This window comes from Hemitrygon akajei, chromosome 16 (assembly GCF_048418815.1).
Source record: "Hemitrygon akajei chromosome 16, sHemAka1.3, whole genome shotgun sequence".
In the NCBI taxonomy this organism is placed as follows: Eukaryota; Metazoa; Chordata; class Chondrichthyes; order Myliobatiformes; family Dasyatidae; genus Hemitrygon; species Hemitrygon akajei.
In genome coordinates, this window is record NC_133139.1 from 68,206,081 (window position 1) to 68,232,991 (window position 26,911).

At 36.9% G+C, this 26,911-nt stretch overlaps 1 protein-coding gene across 7 annotated transcripts in view; it reads left to right on the plus strand.

Annotated features, from left to right (window-relative positions):
- Positions 1-26,911, plus strand: part of brd4 (bromodomain containing 4) — a 182,513-nt gene that overhangs the window by 128,833 nt on the left and 26,769 nt on the right. For all 7 annotated transcript variants that reach the window (XM_073069094.1, XM_073069093.1, XM_073069090.1 and 4 more), the window contains one exon: positions 9,778-9,900. In XM_073069094.1, coding sequence (XP_072925195.1) covers positions 9,778-9,900 — 123 coding nt within the window. The remainder of the gene's footprint in view (positions 1-9,777; positions 9,901-26,911) is intronic.

Sequence of the window (26,911 nt, forward strand, 5' to 3'; positions counted from 1 at the left end):
CCTTTGCCCAGTTGGATTCCTTCTACACCTGTTTCTGTTTCATTTAATTAGTTTGGTTCATTCAGCTCATTATGTCATTGAGCTTTTGCACCTGTATGTTATGTTATCTTTTGTTTAATCGTGTACTGGGCTATATACCTAAAAGGTAATCAAGCTTTTATTTTAAAAGTGGTGTATTCCTTAATATGTTACTTTAACGAAATACAGAAGTAACTCAGCATTTTTTTTGGAAATCTAAAATTTGCTTTTTTCTACATACTCACAAATGCACAAGACAAAAAGTAAACTTTCAAAACTAAATCTGTATTTAAAAAGGGTGCCTAAGACTTGCACAGTACTGTAACTGCCCATTCAATCTACACTCAATCAAGAAGTTGAAGATGTCGCCAACAGTGCTAGCGAGCAACTCTTGCTTACCAGTAGCATATTCACTGAATTCAAGCTGAATTCCTGAATTAAGAGTAACTGTTCATGGCACTAAGGCAGCAAGAGCTAACCACCTTGCAGTAAGAAGGATTATTGTGGCTTTTGGAGGTCAGTTGTTGTAACCCCAGGATATTACTGTAGCAGTTTCTCAAGCTATTACTGAAGGTCCAGGTGATTCTCCAGAAGGTCAGAAATAGAAATGGTTGCTGAAGATGACACCATCTTCACTGCAGTTTGCAATTCGGTGAATAAAGCAGTCCAAGCCTGAATGCCAGAAATAATGGGATAAGGTTCAGACGTGGACTGGTGGTTGCAAATAATATTTGTACCAGGAAAAAGAAAGTTCCGGACAATAACCATTGTCTGAATAGCTATTGGTGGTGTGCAATAATTATTGCTGTGGCGGACTCCCCACCAGCACCTTGATCAGAAGCTTAACACAGTCAGTCACAACAGCGTTGTGGAAATGAGAGCAACTGCAATGCTGAGCATCTTCTAGTGAGTGACTCGCTTTCTGACACTCTAAGGTAGAAGTCATTGTCAACACTTTTACTGGATTAGGTGTTAGAGTCTACTGTCTACAAATTGCACTACAATTTCTCATCAAGACCACTAATACAACTCTTCCCAAACCTACAGCTTTTGCCACCAAGAAAGTGAGGACTTTTGGCACATGGGAACAATATCACCTCCGGTTTGCCCTTGGTGCACGCCATCCTGATTTGGAAATGCATTGCTATTAGTTCATTATTTCTGTCCCAACAGTGGAATTTCTTCACCAAAAAAATACAAGCAGTTCAAAATAGCAGTACACTGCCAATTTTGAAGAGCGTTTTGGAACAGACTGATTTCAGGCATTGCCAACAATAAATCCAAATAAAATTATGTCCTCTGGGCTCAGTTCCATGTATATGCTGAACTAATTTACCTCAGTCTGAAAGATAAGGTTACTCTAATTGGCTTTCTGTCCCAAGGCCCAGGTTTTAACTTCTATTGTGGGAGGGTGAGTGTGAGAAGAATCAAAAACATCTTGTACTCCCTAGTTAATTCTACTGAAGTGTGAGACTGGATAATGAGGTTTTGTATCCAATGTCAGTGATTTAAGGAACAACCTTGGTGTACAAAATTCTGGTCTTCCTTGATCTTTGATTATCTTTGTCTAGATCAGGGTGGCCAACCTTTTACATTCCATGCGTCAGTTTTTTCAAGCACGAGTTCAGATGCGCCATACAACTCTTGTACCCTCATTCAATTCTTGTAAAAATATGTTAATATAGACATATTCAGCATTTTTACATGATATATTGATCTAATACAAAAAACAAGATAAACATTACTTAATGAGACTTAACAAATATATTTTGTCTTTTGATTTCTTCCTTTTTCTTAATCACATTCTTTCCGTAACTCAGACCCAAACACTAGCTTGTTTTCCTTCTATTTCAGTCTGATGTTGTGTTTTATAGTGTCTATTAAGATCATCTTTTTCTATTATGTGAGAAGGTGTTTTCACAAACAGTGCACAGCGGTTTTCCTGATGGACCCGCTATAAATAAGAACTCATTTCCCCACTGTTCATTGAACTGCAAATGTTCACAAAGGATGAACAAAGCACAACTCCGTAGCGCATGAATGTCAATTGTAAACTGATTGGCAAAAACCTGCGATGCACCGCTGGTGCAGACGCCTGGCGCCTCAGGATCAAACAAGTATCAAATGTGTATTGAACAGTTATGGAACAACTGCAGAACAAAAGTCCTTCTTTCCTAGTTTGGCTCATTGAATGTTTTTAATTGAAAACGGATTAATGTGAAAGAAGATAACGTTCGCCAAAAGATGTGCACGAAATAATAAAATCGCTAAAAATAATTGCTAAGTTTTAGATTTATTCTCAGTAAAACCCATTTCTAGCTCTAGATTTTTTTCTACAAATTGGTTTTTGGTTAATACTTTTTGCATGAGTAGGCTTACATTTTTATTATTATCACTGGGGTGCAAAGTGCCACTTCTAATCATCCATTGTGCCACTTTTGGCCATCCCTGGTCTAGATTATGATCCTGGAAATAAAATGGTTAACACGTGAGGAACATTTGACCCTCGGCCTATATTTGCTGGAGTTTAGAAGAATGGGGGGGGGGGGGTTTATCTCACTGAAACCTGTTGAAAGGAACTGGATAGAGGAGACATGGAGTGGGTGTTAGCTATGGTGGGGAGGTCTTGTACCAGAGAGCACAGCCACAGAATACAGAGCATCCTTTAAGAACACTGAGGAATTTCTTTAGCCAGAGGGTGGTGAATTTGTAGAATTAATTGCTGCTGGTGGTAGTGCAGGCCCAGGTCATTGGGTTTATTTAAAGCAGAGGTTAATAGATTTTTGATTAGGGTGTCAAAGGTTACGGCAGAAGTGCGCCTATGCCTCATGATCTTATTATCCTGTTTTAAGTTATTTTTTGTGGTACTAGTAGCTTTTCTGGATGCTGTATTTATTACACTGCAGTGAATCTGTCTGACTATTGTTTGTCAAGTGAAAAGACACTGTTGTGATGGAAGTTCCTAATGACTACTGCTTAAAAATACTTAATATAAATTATTACTGGTGTTGGGTCATTAAAAAATGAACAATTAAATAACTGGAGACGAAATAGGGAATTGTTAAAGTAATTTCTCATAGAAGATAAACATCGCAAGGAATAAATTATTAGCAAAGGTTTTGAGAAGTTATGTCTGCATATTTTAGAAATGGCAGTAAATAGTGACCAAAGTATATTGGGACTATGCCTACATAAAAAAGGACCAGTATGTTCTTTGAGCTAATACACTTGAGCATCATGATTAATATTAACATCCCTAACCACTGGGTAAGGTTAAATCTTGTAATTTAAACATAATCTTGAAAATTCTTCTTTTTCTTTTATATGGATCAAACTAGCCCAAGGATCTGCACATCCACTATTCATATAAGAGAATTCTTGCTAACACTGCCATTTTATTCAATTGGTCTCCTATCCCCTGCAATTAGAGATTTTTGCCATTATAATCAGTTGTCTTTTCTTTTTCCAGTACTTTCTATCTTGATCACACAGAAACCTTACCTTAGGAATAGTGTTCCTTTCACCTCTCAATGTTAAATGTCTCTCATGGTGTAGCTAGCACACCATGCATTTTAAGACAGGACTGTAACTGTATTTAACCATTAACCTGACTGTCTCCTTTAAGCCACTACTGCAAATCCACTTTAAAAACAGCAGGAGACAATTAATTACAGATTTCATGCTATTGACTTTCATTGTTTTAAGATCGATATGCATCAGTAACTGAGAGGCATATGGTGTCTGATAAGGTAAACAGATAAAGAGCAGGAAGGTAATTGTAGAGTTGTAAAAAGAAACTCAGTTTTTGACAGCAGCTCGCCTTGAGTTTTACCATGAGTACTTAGTCATTTGAATGTGTTACTTAAAATGGGCAAAAGTTTGCTCATTTATGTTACTTTGAGATCTCTTCAAAGAACATTAATTATCAAAGAATGTATACCATATGCAACCACGAGATTCATCTTGCAGGCATCCACAAAGCAAAGAAATACAATAGAATCCACAAAAATAAAACACACCAGCAAAGACAGTCAAACATCCAATGTGCAAAAATAGTGCAAACAATAAAAAAAACAGAACATGAACCGCAAAGCCCCAAAAGTTGGTCCACAGCCGTGGAGCCAGTTTAGTGCTGCAACTGGTGTTGGAAGCTAATGGCTGCAGAGTCAGATTACTACTACCTAGGTTGGTAAAGCCTCATGAAGTACTGAGCTGAACACTGGTTCGTCCTTTGCCTTCTGCTTTCATGCCTTTATCTTTTTAATCTGGCTCGACACTTAAATCAGCTAAACCCCAATTTGCTTTTTACTTTTGGGCCCAGGCACTGCTTCAGTCCAACCCCAAGTCTGCTCCAGCAGTGGCTGACCTGGCCAAATCTGCATTCTTGAGAGTCCAGTTGGTCAAATCCTTCAGTATGCTGCAAAAATGCCAGGTCTTACAGGTGATTCAAAAGCACAACTCCCAAAGGAAAATTATAAGTTGTGGATTGCAATGATCATGGTTCAGAAAAAGTATATTTATTGGAATTGTTAATAGTTTTATTAGCCCTCAGCAGAATGTTGCTGTGTCTCGCCAGCACCATCTTGGATCTTTTAGGGAGTTAACTTTGAGCGTCCTGGAATATTTGTCCCTTTGGGCAGAGTACAGGTATAGTTCCTTCCACCGTCAAAAAAGCAGTGAAACCTGAAATGTAGGAGGTTTCCACATCCTTGGTGCAGTCTTTGGGTGTATAACTGTGATATGCAAATTAATTTGTATGGTTTGGGATTATACTAAAGGAAAGCATTCAACCTAGTGTTCTGCAAATGGTCATTAACATTTACTCCCTTACGTAGAAATTCTGCATCCCTTTAAAGGAGAAATGAACTTCCAGAACTGTGAAGGGCAAAACCGTTAGTCCCGTGAGCTGCTTGCACTACTACATCAGATTATTTTATTAATGAGCATTGTTATGTCTGTAACCTGGAATTTGTTACATTTTAATGGTGCTTTATGCTTTTTGTACCCTGTTAATGTAGATTGAAAACAATGTCTAACCAGTTTCATCTAAAATTTTTAACCTGATTATGCAATTAGTGGAGAAAATGTTTTTTTGTGTTCCACTATTGGGTTACTTAAGCTGGAGTAGATGCAGTGGTATCATGATTGGGATTCTGAATACTGAAATATCAAGTATTGAAGTCTGGTTTTGTTAATTTATCACTGTGAGAAAAGCTTTTGGATTTGAAATGTGAAGTTTTTTTAACGATGCCCACCAGTTAATCTAGTCTTCCCAATTACCATTTTTAATTGTTGATTTCAGTCCCAGATAACAAAATAAACTCTTAAATTGTTTAGTGATTCATGTAACTCAGGGAAATGCTTAAAAAACAATTGGCTTCTTGACAGAATGTGATTTATTTTACTGGTTAACAAGTCATTTAAGAAAACTACCACAAATTATAGTAAACCGTAATCTGATAAATCATAATGAAGCCAACTTAAAATGGTGAATATTCTTTTTAGTCAGATGTACTTGGTACCTGCACGCTCCCTAGTGCAGCTGTTTGAGCTCTTTATTCAGTTTTCACGCAGGCTTTTTTATCTTTGTCTCATTGAAATGAATTAGAAACACTAGGCCAAGGGTGGCCGACCTTTTACATTCCATGCGTCAATTTTTTCAAGCACGAGTTCAGATGCGCCATACAACTCTTGTACCCCCATTCAATTCTTGTAAAAATATTTAGCATTTTTACATGATATATTTAATATAAAAGCAAGATAAACATTATTTACCTTAATGAGACTTCTAACAAATATATTTTGTTGTCTTTTGATTCTTCCTTTTTCCTAATCACATACTCTTTCCGTAACTCAGACCTGAGCACTAGCTTCAGTTTTCCTTCTCAGTCTGATGTTGTGTTTTATAGTCTATTAAGATCATGTCCTCTGTTATGTGAGAAAGTATTTTCACAAACAAAGCACAACAGTTTTCCTGATAGACCCGCTATAAATAAGAACTCATTCATTGAATTAACGCTTACTATCACTTTCTGCTTTCCTTTTGCTCATTTTCTTTTTGCACTGTGATGGGCAACTGAATGTAAAAACAATGCTTAATTTTCAAAAAAGTACAAAACTGTACAAAAGTACAAAAATGTTCACAAAGGACGAACAAAGCACAACTCTGTAGCGTACGAGTGTCAATTGTAAACTGACGGGCAAAAACCTGCTGGTGCAGACTCCTGGCTCCTCAGGATCCAAACAAGTATCAAACATGTATTGAACAGTTATGGAACAACTGCAGAACAAAAGTCCTTCTTTCCTAGTTTGACTCATTGAACATTTTTAAAAAATTGAAAACAGATTAATATGAAAGAAGAATAAAATTGCTAAAAATAAATGCTAAGTTTTAGATTTATTCTCAATAAAACCCATTTCTAGCTCTAAGCTATTTGAATTCCTGTTACAGATTTTTTTTTCCTACAAATCGATTTTTGGTTAATAATTTTTGCATAGGTAGGCTTACTTTATTATTATCACTGGGGTGCAGTGCACCACTTCTAATCATCCAATGTGCCACTTCTGGCGCATGGCGCTGTTCTGTAATCACTGTGGACCCCCTTTGCTACCTCTCATTTGTTGAAATACTTGACTGGCAATTGTTGAGCAAACATGAATGATCAGAAACAAAATATTTTGAAGGCTGAATCCTTCAGCTTTTGTCCCTGCCATTAATATGTCAATTGCCTATTGAGCCCAATTTCAGTATTCTTTAGCCTGACCATACCTGCTCCATTTCCTAATTCCTCTGACAGCAACACTTTTTCAGGTGAATTGTTGGGTCATGTTTTTGTTACCTCTGGACTGACTTCTCTATGACATCAGGCTGGAATTTCATTATTCACTGGAAATAAACTTGTGGTCATCTGAGATTCTGCTACTTCCCATCTTATTTTGCAACACATTCTCGTTGCTCTGCATCAACAGGTTTCTAGATTGATATGTCAAAATTAACTTTCTCAACTTTTCAAATATTTGATGGCTTGTATATTAAAGAAATTGAAGGATATATGGGGTCAAGAAAGGAGGTTGTGTGTGAGGTAGATGTTTAGCTGCCATGGTCTAGTTAAATGTTGGGTTTGATCTGTAATTTTACTGCAGAAATAAACCTTTCAAATTAACTTCAGTAATGTGGTTTTTGCACTGCTGTAAATAAAACAGTAACATAGCAACTTTGAGACAATGGTATGAAATCGTTAAAAGGGACCGGGAGCAAAACCTATAAGTATCAATTATTGTGAACCAAGTGTAAATTTAGGAACTTTAATTGTTAGAACTATGAAAAGCAAAATGGGAAGATAATACATATAAATTGAACTACTGAATGCTTAGAATCATAACAATATAGCTACATTGAAGTAGAAGCTTTACCATATGAATGAAGGTCTTCCGGTAGATTCAGCATAGCTAGCTCTTAGACTTGGGAACTGAAAAAAAAAACAATGCTTGTCAAGCTGATTGGATATTACTTGGACCCCAGATCTTGCTGGTTCAAAGGATTAAAAAAGATTAAAAAAACACTGCCTGTTCCCAATTTAAAATTTTCAGTGTTTAGATTTATCAATCCACAAAGAAGAGTTCAAAATCAAGTAAGAATATTAGAACACCATTACACCGAGAATTTGAATTGTTACCTAAATTGATCACTTTAATGCTAATATTCTATGTAAAGTCATCTCAAATTGGAATAGCACGAGAATGGTTCTGCTGTTCTTTTTTAATTGTCCTGAAAGAGGGCTGGGAAGTTACAAGAAAAATAGCTGAGCCCAATTCTGTTTCCTGTGTTTGTAGTTTTTGCATGTGATTTAGATGTGCAAGTGATGCTGTATTACTTAACTGTTATTTTTATCATTATTCTCTGTCCCCTGAAACTAGTGAAAAATGGGATTGACTCATTATAGGTTCATCACACTAGAGTTTAATTACATCATTTACCCAGAATATATTTAGTTTATATGTGTCATGAAAGGAGAATGGTTTGTTTCATACTCTGCAGCAAAAAGCAGTGTTCCAAAATGAGTGTATTCGCTCAAATGTGCTCTTAAGATTAAATGTATAGTAAATTGGGTTGACATACAGTACTGTGCAAAAGTCTTGTGCGCAGATATAGTTTGAGTGCTTTAGAATTTTGCACAGTACTGTATATCAGTTAAAATAGGAAGATAATTAGGCAACAGAAGTAAGAGTACTTAGTTTTGTGTTAGTAGTATTGTGTTGGAAAGACAATATACAATACTGCACAAAAGTCTTAGGTACTATATACAGTGGCATGCAAAAGTTTGGGCATCCCTGGTCATAATTTCTCTTACTGCGAATAGCTAAGCGAGTAAAAAACGACCTGATTTCCAAAAGGCATAAAATTCAAGATGACACATTTCTTTAATATTTTAAGCAAGATTACTTTTTATTTCCATCTTTTACGGTTTCAAAATAAAAAAGGAATAGGGCCCAAATTCTTGGGCCGTCTTGCATGCACTGCTCTTTCGAGGTCTATGCACAGATTTTCAACGATGTTTAGGTTAGGGGACTGTGAGGGCCATGGCAAAACATTCAGCTTGCGCCTCTTGAGGTATTCCATTGTGGATTTTGAGGTGTGTTTAGGATCATTATTCTGTTGTAGAAGCCATCCTCTTTTCATCTTCAGCTTTTTTACAGATGGTATTTAATTGAATTAATTCTTCCCTCTACCAGTGAAACGTTCCCGGTGCCACTGGCTATAACACAAGCCCAAAGCATGATCGATCCACCTGTGCTTAACAGTTGAAGAGGTGTTCTTTTCATGAAATTCTGCACCCTTTCTTCTCCAAACATACCTTTGCTCATTGCGGCCAGAAAGTTCTATTTTAACTTCATCAGTCCACAGGACTTATTTCCATAATGCATTAGGCTTGTTTAGATGTTCCTTTGCAAACTTCTGATGATGAATTTTGTGGTGAAGACACAGGGAAGGTTTTCTTCTGATGACTCTTCCATAAAGGTCATATTTGTGCAGGTGTCGCTGCACAGTAGAACAGTGCACCACTACTCCAGAGTCTGCTAAATCTTCCTGAAGGTCTTTTGCAGTCAAACGGGCGTTTTGATTTGCCTTTCTAGCAATTCTACGAGCAGTTCTCTCGGAAAGTTTTCTTGGTCTTCCAGACCTCAACTTGACCTCCACTGTTCCTGTTAACTGCCATTTCTTAATTACACTACGAACTGAGGAAACGGCTACCTGAAAATGCTTTGCTATCTTTTTATTACCTTCTCCTGCTTTGTGGGCATCATTTATTTTAATTTTCAGAGTTTATGACTTTTGGAGATCAGTTCATCTTCTACTCACTTAACTATTCACAGTAACAGAAATTTTGACCAGGAGTGCCCAAACGTTTGCATGCCAGTGTATACCTAAGAATTTTGGACAACACTGTAGTTAATTCTTAAGCAGTTTCGCTTTAATTTTGTTGTGTCTTCAAATTAATTCACTTACGAAAAGTCTGAAGTATGGATCTTGTTTTTACGTTCTTAAGAATTATAGATTTTACAGTATTTTGACTAGTGCCTAATATATTATATGCAATGTGAAGTAAGCATGTTAAGAAATGATTAACTTTGATTAATTCATGATTAACAGCAAACAAGAACCCAGACATTATAGTTGAGAACTTTAGTGAAGCCATTTAGTTTCAGTATTGACAATTGTGCAGTCTTTTTACTTACACAATAATTCTCTTTGTACAGCTGAGAAGCATGACGTAAGCATGGACGTGGGAGGCCCCTCAAGGATGAGAAGCAGCAGCAGTTCTTCTGAGTCAGACAGTAGCAGTGACTCCAGCTCCTCTGAGAGCAACGACTCTGAAACAGGTTAGCGTCAATTCTTTCAGTAATTGAGCCTGTTGCTAGCCTGGCGCTGGCAAAGTCTGTTTCCCCCTGCCCCACGTACTCTGTTTACCACCCATCGTAGTTTTCACAAACGACAACCAGTGACTTCTAAATATTACTGCAATACATACAGTTTGCCAGATTAATGGAGTTGGAGCCTTTTGCCAGTAGTTCCTTGTGTTTAAAAGAACAACATGTCTGGAAGAGATTCTAGCGCTAGTCTGTTTAAGCTGCATAGACAAAGTGCAATAGTACTGACAGTGACCATTGAAAGCCATAAAAAGAGCTTGAGTTGCACTTAAATTAGAAAGCAGCTTCAACAGAGAAAATTGTTTTGCTCTTGGAAAAACAGGATTGTTTTTTTTCTACCTCGTCTTTTGAAAGATCAACGTTTGACTACCAGCAAATGAAATTTCCTTCACCTGTCTAAAAAAAATTATGAAGGATTTCTGGTCAGGACATGCATGTGGAATGCTGTTTACAAAACATGGTTTTCACCTGTGTGCAGTTCGTGTAGCATTTCAGATGGTTGGTGCTAACACTGTTCTGTGGTGAATGGGGCAGGTTTCAAGATATTCCCCCAACTCCATGTGCACTGTGGACTCTTGCGCAGTAAGGTATATGTGCATTTTCTAAATTTGATTATATAAACAATAAAAGGACAGCAAAAGGAGGAGAAACAAACCTGGTGGGCTACAGATTATTATCCTTTCAACTGTCACAGTTGGCAAAATTATCTACATCCTGCGTTCTACTACTACACCTTCATGGCCGTCGACCCAGTGAGATTTCACATAAAAAGCAAGTAAGCTACTTAATTATGTACCCTTTTTTAAAAAAAGACTATTGTAGAAAATACCCAGTTAGTTAGTTGCAAGGCTGTCCCTTTAATCTTGGAACCAGCTGTTTCAAACTTTGCTTGTGTATTTTCTCTTGAATCAGTCATAGTTTATAAATGGTCTTGTAATCACTACCTAGGTATTCCCACCTAATTACCCCATTTCAGAAAAAAATCATTCCTACATATATGACCATATCAGACCTTTGTTATTGTCAATACCCATAACAAAGTCATTGCTCAATATTTGATTCTAAAATTCTATTTAACACAGTGATCTGGTTGTTGTCTTGCATACTCTATTAAAGAAACTGATGTTAACTGTACAGGCTTTCATTCATTCAAGAATTCTCTGATCTGAAAATTGTTTGAGACCTTTCACTCAAGCCTCTTCCCTGTTCTGCATTCTATATTGTTACTTCCACTCACAAAATGGTTCGAAATGCTGGACTAGAAACCTATATTTTTTCGAAATGTTGAAATTTACCATCAAGATTTCTAGATACTTGCGTTGTAGTCTTGTCGATCATTTCAAATTTTCAACTTTTTCAGTTTAGGCCTTAGTTCTTTAGATGACCATACCCCTCCTTTCCTACTCCAAAATCCAAGTGTCCTGAAATCAAAGTATTTGTTCCACTGAAGTGTCATTATGCTGATAAAAAAATAAGCTTCTGATTAACACCATGTGCACCTTCAGTTTACAGTGGGTAAATTTCATTATGTACATTAGTTGGTCATTCAAGATATGATCACAACTGTTCTAAGGGGCTCTTGCTTTGTGTATTTAATATATCCAAGATATTTGTCAACAGTTTTATTTTTGTAATGTGCACTCCATTATCTTGCGTGTTACGGTATGTATGGTCTTTGGATGCTGTGATTTCTTACACAAATGCTATCTTTGAGATGAGTGATTTTTTTTTAGTTATAAGCTGTACTTTTCTAAAGATTGAATTGTGTAATAGCCACAGAGTGCAGAGTTTGCAACTGAGAGGTCAGCCGGCTGAATATTACATGGTTCCTCCTGTGATTTCTAATACAAGTGTCAATCTTGTATCAGGGGCTGGGTCACAGATGTGTTTGTATGTTGAGTTTACTCTACAGAGTTGAGAAATCCACAGCTGTTGTTTGGAATTAACTCATTGACTTCGCTAAATACACTTAATAAAATAGCTTTTCTAAGTGCTAGGAAACTTTTTAAACCACAACATAGTTCAGTAAATATGGCACAGTATATTTTGTTAGATGGCCCATGGCCCAGTTGTAGAATTCTAATTTTTGAGATACTGCAATCTTCATTTGAACAACAAAGAAAGGGCAAGTTTCTTCAAAGATGTACAAAGTGTTGTGAATAATCTCCAAGCATTGGGAGTATGCATGTGAAGCCTTGAGCTCAGATGAATATAACCAATGTAGATTTTTGGTGTGACTCAAATTTCCAAGTTATAAAACAATGGATACGATGTTTCTAGTTAACTACAGGCTCTTTTTTTCCCCTAGTGATCGTGTGACTGAAGCTTGTACTTTGTTGTCAGGAGTGTATTGGACGTGCACTCCTGAGTATCCATCACAGATGTTAGCTAATTTGATCACTAGGAGCAACACAGCTCCACTTGGTTCTGTTTGCATCCTGTAGTCCATGCAGATGATCACATATTTGCGGCAAGGTGTTGCAGAAATGCTTCCAGGGTTTTGCTCTTTTAAAGTGAATTTACTGATGCCGTGCCTGACATTAGTCTGGTTGAGATCAAATGATTAATATTCGATCCAGGACTAGTTTAATATTAATGGCGTTATATACAGGCAAGACGTTGGTTTCAGCTGCTGATCATTGGGGCCTGATTTCAGTCATGCATGTACACATCATCATGCACATAAATATGACATTAAAATGCGATCAGATCTGCAAAATTAATGGCAGGCTTTGCCTTGTTAGTCAAACTGGGAAATATTCCACACTTGCCACAGTCTTAACTCTCACAGATGTTACAAATATCTCCGTGTTGAGTTGTTCATCTGGATTCCTGAAAAGAATGCTGGAATAGCAGTACAATGTAGAAGTTTAACTTGAAACCAACTCATGCAGTTAGAGTAGTTCCAAGTGTGATTACAGTATATATTGAACTTTTGAATTTTCAACAAGTTCGTGAAAGTGTAAGTTGTGCCAGCATTGTTTTTTCTTCAGATCAGTTCCCACTTATGGAAATTGTGACAACCCCACCTGGGAATGAATTTTGCACAGTAACTATTTCTTTGTGCATCTTTCTCCAGCAGTTATTAGTGATTCCATCAGCTTTTGATCTTCCTAAAGTGGAAGAATGTACAATAGGCCGTAAGTCGCAGAGTGATGGAACAACAAATGACTTTATTGATACTTGAGTAATTTGGGACTTTGTCACGCACTGCGTGTATTGTGTCAAATTGTCCCAACCACCACTATCCTTGGTGACTGACATAAAAGGATAAATAGGTTCACCTTATTATACATATAACAATAACAGTGAAATTCTTGAGAGGGTAGATTAATCTACAGCATTACTGTATGTTACTTTGCATCTTTTTGATTTATTGGCATTCTTGTTTGAAGTATTTCAAGTTGTTTCCTGGTGGAATGGCTAGTGCACTTGCATTGAAACCAATTCCCTGAATATCTTCTGTGATTACTTTCACCGTTGGAAGTTACAATCCACTTGTTTGTTACTGTAGGAATTTTAGTGTGGTAATATTGTCACTGATATAAAATATTTTAAAGATAGGCGCTATTTGATCCATTCAAATTTGTTGGTAACTTTGAAGCCATTGTTTTAACTCAAAAATATTTCAGACTTAACATTTGGAAATTCCTATACTTTTTTCTCTTTGTTTTTTTTTAAAAGTGCATTTCAATTTGTACATGTGTGACATGCATGATTTAAGCACTGGTGCTCTGATGAGAGACTCACTATTAAAAAAGTAGTGTATGAATCAGAAATACAATCTGCAGGTTTTCAATCTTTGTCAATTTCTGCTGGGGCAAAATCAGTGTTAAGGTTAGTTTTGTTGTAACTTTGGTGCTTTTGACTGTGGGGCTAAATATTTGTGTTGGGAGGTGGTACTCTGGAGAAAAGTTAATCACATGGCTGCTTTAATTTGTAACTAATGGAAATTGTCTACTTGAAAATTAATGAATGCTAATTTTTGCATAGAAATTGGTGCTGCAGTCTTTTCAGAATCCATATTGATGTGTTCTGAGGTTGGTGCTGTGCAAGGAACCAGATTGGTGTAGATTTGATAGATTTTGAAAGATTAATTCAGATCTAAGTTGATTTGGGGTCATGAATGATGCCACACTTGTCGCTCTTACAAGCATGATCGGTCACAGGTTGGGAGCGGCTGATTACAATCCTTTGCAATTGGAGCAAGTTTCAGAATGGATCAGTTCTTTAAAATCTAGACTTATGAGAACTGCAGAATGATGCATTGCATTTAGCCAGAAGTAAATTGTAAACATGGCATCAAATTGATATTTTGTTAAATATCTTTTGAATCAAGTTAACAGGACAGAAACCTTTACTTCACTTTTGAACTGGCATAGCTGGCCCCTCAGTCAAAACTTCAGCACTCGTTGGCTACTTTCGTTTTTTAACTTTTTTAAAAAATTTGTAAGCCAAAACAGATGTGTTTTTTTAGAAAAAGAAACTGGACAATGTATTCCAATTTATTGTGATAAAACAATTCACTGTTCCAAAACTGTTGTTTTGTATGCAATTGTATATCTTATTTATTTTGATCTGCATGTTTTGTAATGGTGGACTTTTTTTTGCTTTTAAAACACTTGTATTTACTTTTGACTTTGGGGTCACAGAGATTGATTGGTTGGAATAGCTGTTTTATATGCATTGCATGCAAGAGAAAAATAGCTTGCGTAGCGATTGGCAATTAATAAATTGAGATTGAAAGCTGTATTTCTGATATTAAAAAACAGCTGTTAAACAACTGGATCTTAGAACACCTTGCCTTGCCTGTTACCAAAGTCTCAGTCTTTGAGTTGTTTTGTTTGTAGACAGATTCGTACCTGTAGCTTAATAAAGTGGTCACAATGTATTCTTATCAGTTGAGTTAATTAAACTGATATATCATTAAAATGGGAAGTAGCATTATTTGACATTATGTTCACGTTGTGCACTCCAATTGCAAAATAGCATAAAGTAGATACTGGTCAAAGCTGTTCAATGGGGTTAGCTCTTGACTGATTTGTCAATGACTTGGCACAGATTAATAACATTGTTGTCTGAGACAATTTTAACAGGCACCACAATAACATTTTAGTGGCATAAAGCTTTGCAAGCAAAAGAAAACATGACATGGAATTATACAGGGCAGAAATGGGCTCTTTGGCCAACCTTATGACTGAAAGCTGCAGGGTCAGGTTTTTATCTTCAGTAACATTCCTGAGCCCCTCTTTATCTGGCCACCATCTCTCCCTGGCCCTATTTCATACTCCCTAATGGCATCGCAAGAAGCCTTTTCCCTGTGTGTCGAAATGATTTCATTAATCCCACTGTCATCTTATTTTCTAGTAATATGTTGTTTCTTGCCTATCAACCCTATCCCTTCACAACCCATGATCCTAGTTGTCATTGAACTCAACCACAGTAAAATCACTTAGTAGCCTATTAACCATCATGTTTTTTCGGTTTGGGGATAAAACTGAAAACAGCTGGAGAAAACCCACATTTGCAAAGAACATATGGACTCCACACACAAACGGTGTCAGAGGTCAGGATCAAACAAGTAACTGATCTGTGAGTACAGTGGGTAGAGAAGTTGTCCACAGTACTGTCCTCATTACAATCTGTGCTTTCAGTCAGCTATCTTTAAGAATGGCTATTTCTACTTCAGTAATGTCCGAATCTGCCCCTGCTTTGGCTTACATGATGACTTTCACATCGTATTAATTCCAGAGGTAAGATGGACAATCATGAAATTCTGGCTGCTCTTTCTTATTCGGCTTCCGATAAACTGGGTAAACCAATAATTTGCTTCCTTTAATTTACAGCAGGTCCCTTTCGCCTATTACTTGTTTGGTGGCCGATGACTCCTAATTCACTAGCTCCTTTTGATATTCTCATTGTTATTGAATATTCTCATAACTATTAGGCTCACCGTCAGTCATATACAGCGCCTATAAAAAGTATTCACCACCCATCCCCCGCCCCAGAAGTTTTCATGTTTTATTGTTTTACAACATTGAATCAGAGGGTTTAATTTGGTTTTTTTTTAATCAACAAAAAACGACTCTTTTGTGTCAGTGAAAATAGATTTCTACAAAGTGATCTAAATGAATTACAAATATGAAGCACAAAATAATTGATTGCATAAGTATTCACCCTTTAATATGACACACCAAATCATCACTGATGCAGCTTATTGGTTTTAGAAGTCACATAATTAGTTGCATGGAGATCACTGTGTGCAATCAAGGTGTTTCAATAGTAAAAATGCACCTGTATCTGGAAAGTATCCTGGCAAAAACTATACCATGAAGACGTAAGAACACTCCAAGCATCTCTGCAAAAAGGCTATTGAAAAGCACGAGTCAGGCGGTGGATACAAGAAAATTTCCAAGTCACTGAATATCCCTTGGAGTACAGTTAAGTCAATCATCAAGAAATGGAAAGAATATGGTACAGCTGTAAATCTGTCTAGATCAGGCTGTCCTCATAAACTGAGTGACCGTGCAAGAAGGGCCTAGCTGAGGGATTGCATCAGGAGATCTGTGACAACTCTGGGGAGTTGCAAGCTTCAGTGGCTGAGATGGGAGAGACTACGCATACAACAACTGTTGCCAGGGTGCTTCACTCGTCACAGCGTTATGGGGGAGTGGCAAAGAAAAAGCCAGTTTAAAAAAAACCTCAAATGAAATCTGAGCTAGAGTTTACCAAAGGGCCTGTGGGAGACTGAAGTCACCTGGAAGAAGGTTCAATGGTCTGATGAAACCAAAATTGAGCTTTCTGGCCATCAGACTAAACACTACGTTTGGCATAAGCATCCCCATCATGAAGCTTGCTGCGTCATGCTGTTGGGATGCTTCACTGCAGCAGGTCCTAGAAGGCTTGTGAAGGTAGAGAGTAAAATGAATGCAGCAAAATACGGGATATCCTAGAGGAAAACTGATTCAATCTGCAAAAGAACTGAGACTTGGGAGAAGATTTGTTTTCTCGCAAGACAATGACCCCAAGCATAAAGCCAAAGTTATACGAGGATGGCTTAAAAATACCAAAGTCCAGACCTCATTCCAATTAAGAATTTGTAGCCAGACTTTAAAAGGGCTGTTCACTCACAATCCTAGTGCAATCTTAGAGTTTGAGCAGTTTTGTAGAGAAGAATGGGGAAAAATTTGTGTCCTGTTGTGCAAAGCTGATAGAGACCTATCTACACAGACTAGCTGCAATTGCTCCCAAAGGTGCATCTACTAAATACTGACTTGAAGGTAGTGAGTAATTATGTAATCAATTACTTTGTGTTTTATAGTTGTAATTAATTTAGATCACTTTGTAGAGATCTGTTTTCACTTTGACACGAAAATCTTTTTCTGTTGATTGGTGTCAAAAGAGCCAAATTAAAGCCACTGTGATTCATTGTTGTAAAGCAATAAAACATGAAAACTTCTTGAGGGGAGGGGGGGTGAATATTTTTTATAGGCACTGTAACTCAATTTCTTATTACTTGAGCCATTCTTGAATATACCAGCTCCATTGCTGACAGCCACACAATCAACCTGATCTCTTGCAAATTAAAAAAAAAATCCACTTATAAACCTCTCTTCTGTATCTGACTATGAATGATCAAAATATTCCTCTTTCTACTTTTTTGTCAATTATCTGATCACCCCAAATATATTCTAACATTTGGTAACAATAAACCCTTAGGGTCTTGCTGTGCAGATGCTTTATCTAAATTCAAGATAATGCATTAACCCCCTCCCCAACATATATTTCTCCTCTTTACTTCCCCCCCCACCCTCCACAGCTGCTGTCTCTTTGCATCCACAACTTGATTAGTGTCTGTTGCTAAGGCAATGAGGAAGGTAGGGATGGCGTCCGAGGTCTGATGCCTGAAGGGAAGGGTACAACATTAAGGAAAAGAAAAAGTTTTGCACTTTGTGCATTACTCGTTCTTTCATTCTCACCCCAGAGAGGCAAACCTTTGATCTAGTCACCACTGAACAACGGTGCAGTTCTTTAGAGTTTGAATGTATGCACTGCAGTTTTAAGCCTCAAATGTTGGAAAGTTTGTTTAGTTGCTGTATCTGTCTTTTAATTTGAGCCAACATGCATGGACAAATGTTGAAGCTAAATGTCTTCTGTTAAACTGGTGGAGCCAGCTTCTCTGATAGTATGATGGGTGCCACACAACTTCATTGATCCGGATTCAATCTTGACATCCAGTTTCTTCCCATGATCCAAAGACGTGCATTAATTGGCCATTGTAAATTGTGCTTAATGGGTCGGACCATTGATAGGAATTCGGGGGAAATGGGATACAGGAGCAATTGGTTGGGGAATGGATTGTTTTGGCCAGCATTAACTTGATTGGCTGAGAGGGAAAAGTGTTAAGAAAAATCTATAAGTTTTCAAATATATCATGAGCAGAGCAAATCTAAAATACTGTCACAGCTCGCACATAAAAGGGACACGAGGACAAACCTGCATCATTGCACCAAAAAACGCATTCTTAAGGCTAGAGTTAGGTAGGTGTGTCTATATTCCTGTATAGGTTTATGCATTACCATTACCCAGGAATGTCTATGATACTGGTAAGCATCAGAAATTACACTAGTGCTCTTTCTTTGTCCTCCCTTATGCTCAACCAGTGAACCGGCATCATGTAATAAGCTTAACTATCCAGGTATTCTCAGTAATCACCTTTCTGCAATTCCTTTAAAATTGAAGAATTTGGTCACAGCACTTTGATGCATTTTATTGGGAAATTTGAAATGCAAGCCTTTGCTTGTGGCCCAAGTGTATAATATTCCATTGTTGATCTGGATTTTTTTCTCATGCTTTCTTTGAAGTAATCTTGCATTCTATTTGCTGCAGACTGTTGATAAACCATCAGAAAACATAGTAACGTTTGGTTTTAGAAATCTGCAAGCAATTTATTGTGAGATTGGAAAGGATGTGTTTCAATCCACTTAAGTTATTCCATCAATATATGGTGCAGAATGATATGCCTTTACATGGTGTTTTCAAATGATAATTAAAATAATCAAGTAATTTTCCCAGCTGTGCCATAATCATCATTTCAACTGGATTTGAAGCGCAAAAAGTAAATAATTGACTAAATGTTCTGAGGTATCACAAAAACTTTGCTTGGTTTAATAAAGCCAATAGTAACTTTTGAATAGTGAAGCACTGAGTGACTGTATTTATGAACATTTCTGAACTAATTCTTAGATTTTTGGAGATCCAAGAAAGTTACGTGAAATGTTGAACATCGTTGCTTGAATAGTGGAAGAAATTGTGCTTAAGTAAACTCTCAAATTCTTAGTTGAGGACTTGAGTATCCCTGTCAAAACAGACTATTAATTGGATATTTGTTACCAGAAATGCAGCTTTTGTGCTTTTTTTACTCTTTCTAGTTTTAAGTTGTATCCAATGCATGTTGACTTCCTATATTTGGGGTTAAATTATATGTATTTTTTTACTTTGTATAGTTTTCTATTTTCATCATTTCTCAAATAAAACAAGTTTACAAACAAGAATGTGTTTGCTTGCTGGGTTGAGTTGTAGACTGTCCACGTCCATTTGGGCCCATGAATTAGAAATCTCTTACACATTTCCATGTCATTTGATGCACCTCATGGTTTAGGTGACCAGTTAGACAGGTAAGTTGGCTATACATAGAGGAAAAGAAATTGAAGCCAGTTTTCAGTCCGTTTGATAAACTTTATCAGTTTTCTATGAATATTCTATTTCTATACCATTTCATACAAAAGCTCTGATGATGTAATCCAAACCCGTTAACTGAGAATAGAAATTGCAAGACATAAACTAGTTAACGCAACCATAGATCATCCAGAAAGACCTTTATTTTCCTTATTTCCAACCTTTGTTTAGGTTCTTAGTCTTTTTTTTTGCTGATCTAAACCTATACCCCAGTCTGCAAATTGAAAAAATTCACCAGGTTGATTTCAAGCAGTTATTACATCCTACACACAAAAGCATGAAAAAAAAGTTTTTTTGAATTGCAGCTTTGTTGGGGAAAGTGTTTTAAAGGTTGATGTAATCTAAAGTGGTTGCAGCAGCTGAGAAATCAGATTTGTAAATGTGAAAATTCTGCCAAAATCTGTTTCAGGAGTTTGAAATGTGACGTCTCAAGAAGTCCATTTAGCAATTTACGATTCTTGTTGGTGTAAATGTAAACAGTTGAAGTGCGCACATATGTAATATTATACCATTAACCTTGGAATTTTTATTTGGTAGTTAAAAATAAGGAGAATAGTGTCATTGAGTTCTTTTTTGCAAATCATTACTTTTATGACTTTACAGACTATTTCAGCCAAGAGGCAATATAGGCATTCTCGGGAACCAATTGTTAATATTTTTTAAATAGGTTCTGCAGTGCTCAGTTACAGCATATTCCTAAGAATATCACCTGAAAACCTGCTTAGTAGTTCATAACTACGTCTTCTGATGTATCTGAGAGCTCAGGGAATTGTGGTTGCAGTTGTTTCTGAGAACCCGCTAGACAGCATACAAAGTATCAAAGTTCAGTGGTAAATTGGTTTATTATTGTCACATGTACTGAAGCACAGTGGAAAAACATATCTTGCATATCATTCATAGAGATCAATTCATTACAACAGTGCATGGGGGTAGTTCAAAGGTAAAACGATAACAGAGCAGAATACAATGTTAGAAAGAACAGTGCAGGGTAGGGCATTACGAAGTGAACTATGCTGTGTAAGCTACAGAAACAACCAGATTCAACAAGAGACAGGCGAAGGGCATCTGATTGTGCAAGTAATGTTCAAGGAAAGAATATTGACCAGGACCTTCACCCCACACTACAATTCAAGAATGATCAGATTCATATTTCTGTATTAACCACCTAATAATTTATGGGTTCATCTGAAGGATGTGATCTTTGTCAGCACTGTAGGAAATTGGCATCTGGAATGTGCCTTCAATGTTGAACCAGTGGCTGGAGTACAGGTGCTGTAAGTGGACAAATCTAGTTCACTATTTAAAAAAAGAAAATACAGGGTAATGATAATATATAAAATTAGCCCCAAATTAAAAGACCCTTTTAGTGTTGCCAGTAATATGCACATCTGTAATTACTGAACAAAACTTCAGATCATTAAACATTAGTTAATAATTTGAGTCTCTTTGGTATTAATGGTGAGACTTGATTCTTCTAATAATATGTAAACTTCGAAAGGGATGCATTAGCCACATTTTGTCCCCTTCGCAATTGCATTATCCTCCATCTGCATAAAAACATTGGTTCCCGACTCTTAATATGCTACATGGCCTTTGTTTCCATTTTGAAATGACCACAGGATAGCAACTGTTTTCATTCTATCAGAAAGCAAGAATATCATAAATAAACAAGGACAAAGTTATAATTAATTACCGGTAGTCCTGCTTGGGGATTACAATATCACCGATAGGCCAACTGACCTTCTCCAATAATTCACTGCACACTATTCTGTCTTCATCTGTCCTCTTTCCTTGACCAGACCAAACCACTATTATGCCCCCAACCTCAAAGTCAGTTGATGGTATCAATTTACAACCTCAATTCCCCTTAATTTTGTTCCTATATGGCCTAGCTCCAATTTGGTGGTTGGAGGGCAAATGCTAAAAGATGACTGACTGCTGATAGAGGAATTGGGCTTGTTTTCTACTCTTTAGACAATATAATTATTCCGTCCAAAATTGTTAAACTGAACTGGGCCCCTTGAAGAATTGGAGCTTTTGGGACAGGAGAGAGGAAAAAATTGAGGACAATTATTTTTTTTCCAATCAGCCAGTCTTCTCAAGCTATGTAAAACAGATGTACTTTATAAAGAAAAGCAACTTTTCCAGAAGCATCAAAAACATGACTGAATATTTTCATACATTGCATCTCTTTAGGTAGATCAACCTTTATTCACCATGTCCTGGCTGTCCCACATTCATTTTGCCATTTCTAGTGATGAGTAACCTGTAAATCTATGGGGCCAGAGTGTGTTCCATGTTTTGATGTAGCAAAAAAAAACCGTTTGGTTCCTAGAATCCTAAAGGTTGCTCATTTATATTACTACCTGGATTTCTGTGGTTTAAGTTTGAACTGTTCATGTGTATTTAAACCATTACATTGGAATGCAGCGGTAATCTCCTATAGTCACAGTTCCACCAATCAGAGGAATTAGTGTAACGCTATTACAGCTTGGGTTATCGGAATTCAATTCCATTGCTGTCTGAAAGGAATTTGTATGTTCTCCATGACCGTATGGGTTTCTTCTGGGTACTCGGGTTTCCTCCTACAGTCCAAAAACGTACCGGTTAGTGGTCATTGTAAACTGTCCTGTGATTAGGCTGCTTTTAAATAAGTGGGTCGCTGGGTGGCATGGCATGTTGCACCGGAAGGGCCTGTTCCATTCTGCATCTTTAAGTAACTGAAGCATTTGGCTCATTTCTAGCGTCAGAGAACCTTTCTGGGGTTACAGTGGGTTCCCAAGTAAACAGACTAGATATCTTGATACTGACCTGTGCATTGTAATATATGTTAACTGCAAGAATCTGCAACATTCTTTCCAGCTAATAAGGAGAGTTCTCTTGTTTACTCTTCAACGTTTTCAGTGAACTATTTCACAATATGCATAAAGGAAAGACTTTAAATTAGGTCACATTTTCTGCTTTATCCTCTAGATATATTCAAACATGTTCAACTTAAGTATAACTTCCATAAAGCTGTTCATAATTCAAATATTTCAGCACCAAGATGCTATATAAAATATTGGGCTGGGGACTCTTAACCATTCTTAAATCTATTGCCTATACAGAGTTATTTATGTAAAAGCTTTTTAACATCATAGATGTTCCAATGAGTATTATCAAACAAATCTTGGTTATGGAGCCACAAAGAAATATTAGGGGTGATGAGGAAGATTCTAAGGGCCCCCTTGTAGGAATAAAGGATTGGTAACAGTTGTAGTTTCAAAGCTTTGTGTTTTGGTAGTTATGACTTGTGATGCTCTGGAGGTCTGACTGGAGGAGTGGGACTATAGGAGATTACAAACATTGAGCCTAAGGAGCACACATACAAAGATGATAAATTTTAAACTAGCTTCTGTTCAACCAGTATACATCAGCAAGTTGCAGGTTGAGGGGTGTATGTAGAACTTTAATCAAGCAAAAGCGCATTTGCATAGAATGTCATTTTATAAGGGAGAGGTAACTATGACTATTTGAAAAGTTGTTTAAAATTAGAAATGTGCGGGTGCGTGTTTTAGCAACAGTTGAGTTTGGACAAGCAGAGTTGAATGATATGGAGTTAGCATTTTTGTAGCATAAGTATATGGAGAGCTAATTATATTAGGGGTCAAATATAGCATCAACATTATTGAATGGTTGTCACAAAGAAGTGAAAATGGTGATGACCAGTGGACATTATTTGTCCAGTCTGGATCCTGGAGTAGTTGAGAGCTGACAGAGGAAAAATAATGCTTCCTACTTTTCCCATAAATTTCAGCAACCTATATTTGCAAAAATATGAACTGTAACCATTAGCTGTAGAAACACTGAAGCAGGAATTTGCCCTTCAGATCGAAGGGAAACATTTGCAATCAAAAAGGACTGCTGCATGTACAAAATTCAACGTGTGATCAAAGATTTTTCTTCAGCCTTTGCTAATTTGCAAAAGTTAATTGAATTAATAAAATTATCATTAAATTGAAGGTAAAATGATTAAATAGGGGAGTGGGGGGAGGAATTTATTTTTAGTGAATACATCATACATGGTATCTACAACACCATTTAAAACATATCTGAAATGACCAATATACCCCTAAGTCTGTCTTCTCCTGCCTGGTCTAATTAAGTATATTTAAACAGAATATAAATCCTTGTGTTCCAGAGCTTCACAGTAATTGTTGAGGAGCCCCATCAAATAATGTTTTCCAAAATAAAATGTGTCCTATTAATTTTGCATAAATATACAAAAATTAGTGACCTGACCAACTTTTTTCTCCAAGGATGATCAAATTTTGGAGTTCAATGAGAAATCACTTCTTGACAAATGTTTTTGCATAGAATGTGACTCTTGAGTCAGGCTACATAAGGTTGTCTAACAATTTGTTGGGTACTTGAAGCAGAAAACTGATGTGGTGGTGTGGAGAGGGAGAATATTACCAGGATATATGTCAAACGAGTAACTTAATAAGCAAGTGTCATCTGGAATTGGAGCTAATTGGGGATTATAAGATGAGTATTCCTTATTAGGATATTAGTTCATTAAAAAAATTTGGTTTTTATGTCCTTTTATCTGTGTTTGATGTCAATTTTTAATTGTTGGGCTCATGCTGTCACCAAATCCTAATATCACTCTGATAATCATATTGGTCTGTAGAATCCTCAACTATCTCAGAGTCTCAAGTTATCTTCAATGGAAGAACACAGAAAAAAAATCCCTCCCCTTTGACAGAAGGCATGGTACATCCTATGAATTGAGTGCATTTAACTGAAGAAGAAACAATGTAAGCTTTGATTTGGGACTAGCATGGCAGAAAATTACTGGTTATAACCACCAGCACAATTCAAAACTCCTACACTCTACATTTATGATTTATAAATTAAATTTATAAACATAAATGAATTTCTTGTTATCAAAACTACAGGAAAGAGTAGAAATTGTTTCACATCAACATCATTTTTAACCTTTCACTGATTCTGAGCTGTCATACTTGGTTTCATATTTTCTTCTGGTTAGATATGTAGATCTAGCTGCTGATTCCATTTCATTTCCTGTACGTAAATGTTACTCTGGATCTGATGCAGCACAAAAAAAAGACAAAAATTAAAGAACACAATAATGAGCAATAAATATAACTACATAAGATAGCTTGTATGCATTGATTGTACGTTCTTCAAGTCATGCTAGGCTGTATATAAGGTGACTGATGGGAAGTACAAAAGTAGTGGTGGGGTCGGTGGGTGAGGGTGTTGATTAGCCTTACTACTTGAGGAAAGTAACTTCTTGAGTGACGATCATGGTGTGGATGCTACATAGCCTCCTCTCTGATGTGAATGGGACAAACAATACATGAGCAGAGTGTGTGGGATCCTTCATGATGTTACTAGCCCTTTTCCAGTACCTTTCTGTATATGTATCTTTGGGTCAATGCACCACTGGTATGTGCCTACTCACCGTTTTGACTAACTGTTGTGGATCCACAATGCAGTTCCTGTACAAAGCAGTGATGTAGCTGATTAGGATGCTTTCTACTGCACATCTGTAGAATGACATGAATATGGATGCACAAAGTCCAGTTCTCATCAGTCTCCTCAAAGTAGAGGTGTTGGTGAGCTTTCTTGACTGTGTAGGGTGTGTTTTAGGACCGTGAGAGGTTGTTTGTGATGTGCACTCCCAGGAGTTTGAAACTGTTTCCGTTGCAGTGCTGCTGATGTAAAGAGGTGGGGGGTAGGGAGGTTGTAAATAGTGCGAGTTCTCCTGAAGTTGAAAACCATCTTCCTTGTCTTTTTGACATTGAGGGGCAGGTCATTTGCCTGGCAGCAGGTCTCAGGCTCTCCCACCTCCTCTTTGTAAACAGTCTCATTGTTGGTGATGAGTCCCAGCATTGTTGTGTCATCAATGAACTTGATATGATTGCTTGGGTGAATGGCCATCCAGTCATATGTAAGTAAACTGTATTGCAATGGGCTCAGCATACAGCCTTGGGGGGTACCTGTGTTGAAGATGATTCATAATTTGTGTAATTAATTTCAAATGAGTATCAAACTGACTCCTATTTATTTAAGAGAACATTGTTGAAATGTTTCTTTTACCTTGTTTTGCAAAACCATCTAAGTATGACTTTTTGGCCTCTTGGCTGTTCCAACAATATCTTGGCTGGCTTCCATGTCTTTCTGTTAACTGTTCACTACCTCCAGGTTGTGTGTCAGAATTCACAGCTCACTATGGTCTTATCTCTTCTTATTCTTAATCTCATTTTGCAATACTCCAATATATCTATTGTCTCCAAATTGTAGCTATTTGGTCATTTACTGTTACCAGCTGTACTTATAGCTTCTAAAATCTTGCATTCGGCAGTTCCTTTTAAGGTCTTTGGTTGACTTTTTTTCCTTTTCTCACTAAATTTTAGACATTTGCTCCAACAGTTTGTGTACATATTTAAATTGAAGGTGACATGCTGCTTGGTGTCCACTCCATTCCCTGCCAGATTACCATAAATCTTTAATGTATCCAAATTCACAGTCATTTACTTGACACCAAATCTTGCTCCACCAATTCTCTTCGCTTGAAATAACTGCCGTCATCTTGAAAAAGCACTTCTACTGGCAGATGCACCCTACACAGCATCTCAGCTGTGTCAGAATGTTACTATCCATTAACACCATGCATTCATAATACATTTATAAACATGTTATTGCATTTTGGGCTTAATATGAAAGAATTAGATTATTATTTAATATAGTCATATCATGAATGGGTCATGAAAGGTGGACTAAATGTTTCTCATTTGTAATTATCTTTTCTATCTTGGTAACAGTCGTTCTCCTAAATATCAAGGCTAAGGGGTTGTTTTTGCCACCAGAGATTTCCAGATGAGTTTTTCTTGCTCTTTCCTTCCCTATGTTATCTTGTTTCTGCCTGATTCTAGTCTTTCTTTTCTCTTTCTCATTGGTTATCAGATCTTTGTTTTCTACTCACTACTTCCTGATGGACCCTTATCCCCCCACCCCCCCATCTACCTTGCTAATGCGTACTTGAAAGCTGGCCCTTTATTTTTTCAATTGTGGCAAAAAAGTGGCCTGAGGTAAAAAAAGTTTTTAAAAACAAGACACTATTGGTTGAAAATAAAGTACTCTGTGTTGTCAAAATATACTTAAGTAACTTGCATTTATTTGATACTTCTCAAGTTTCAAAATGCAAGTTGGTATC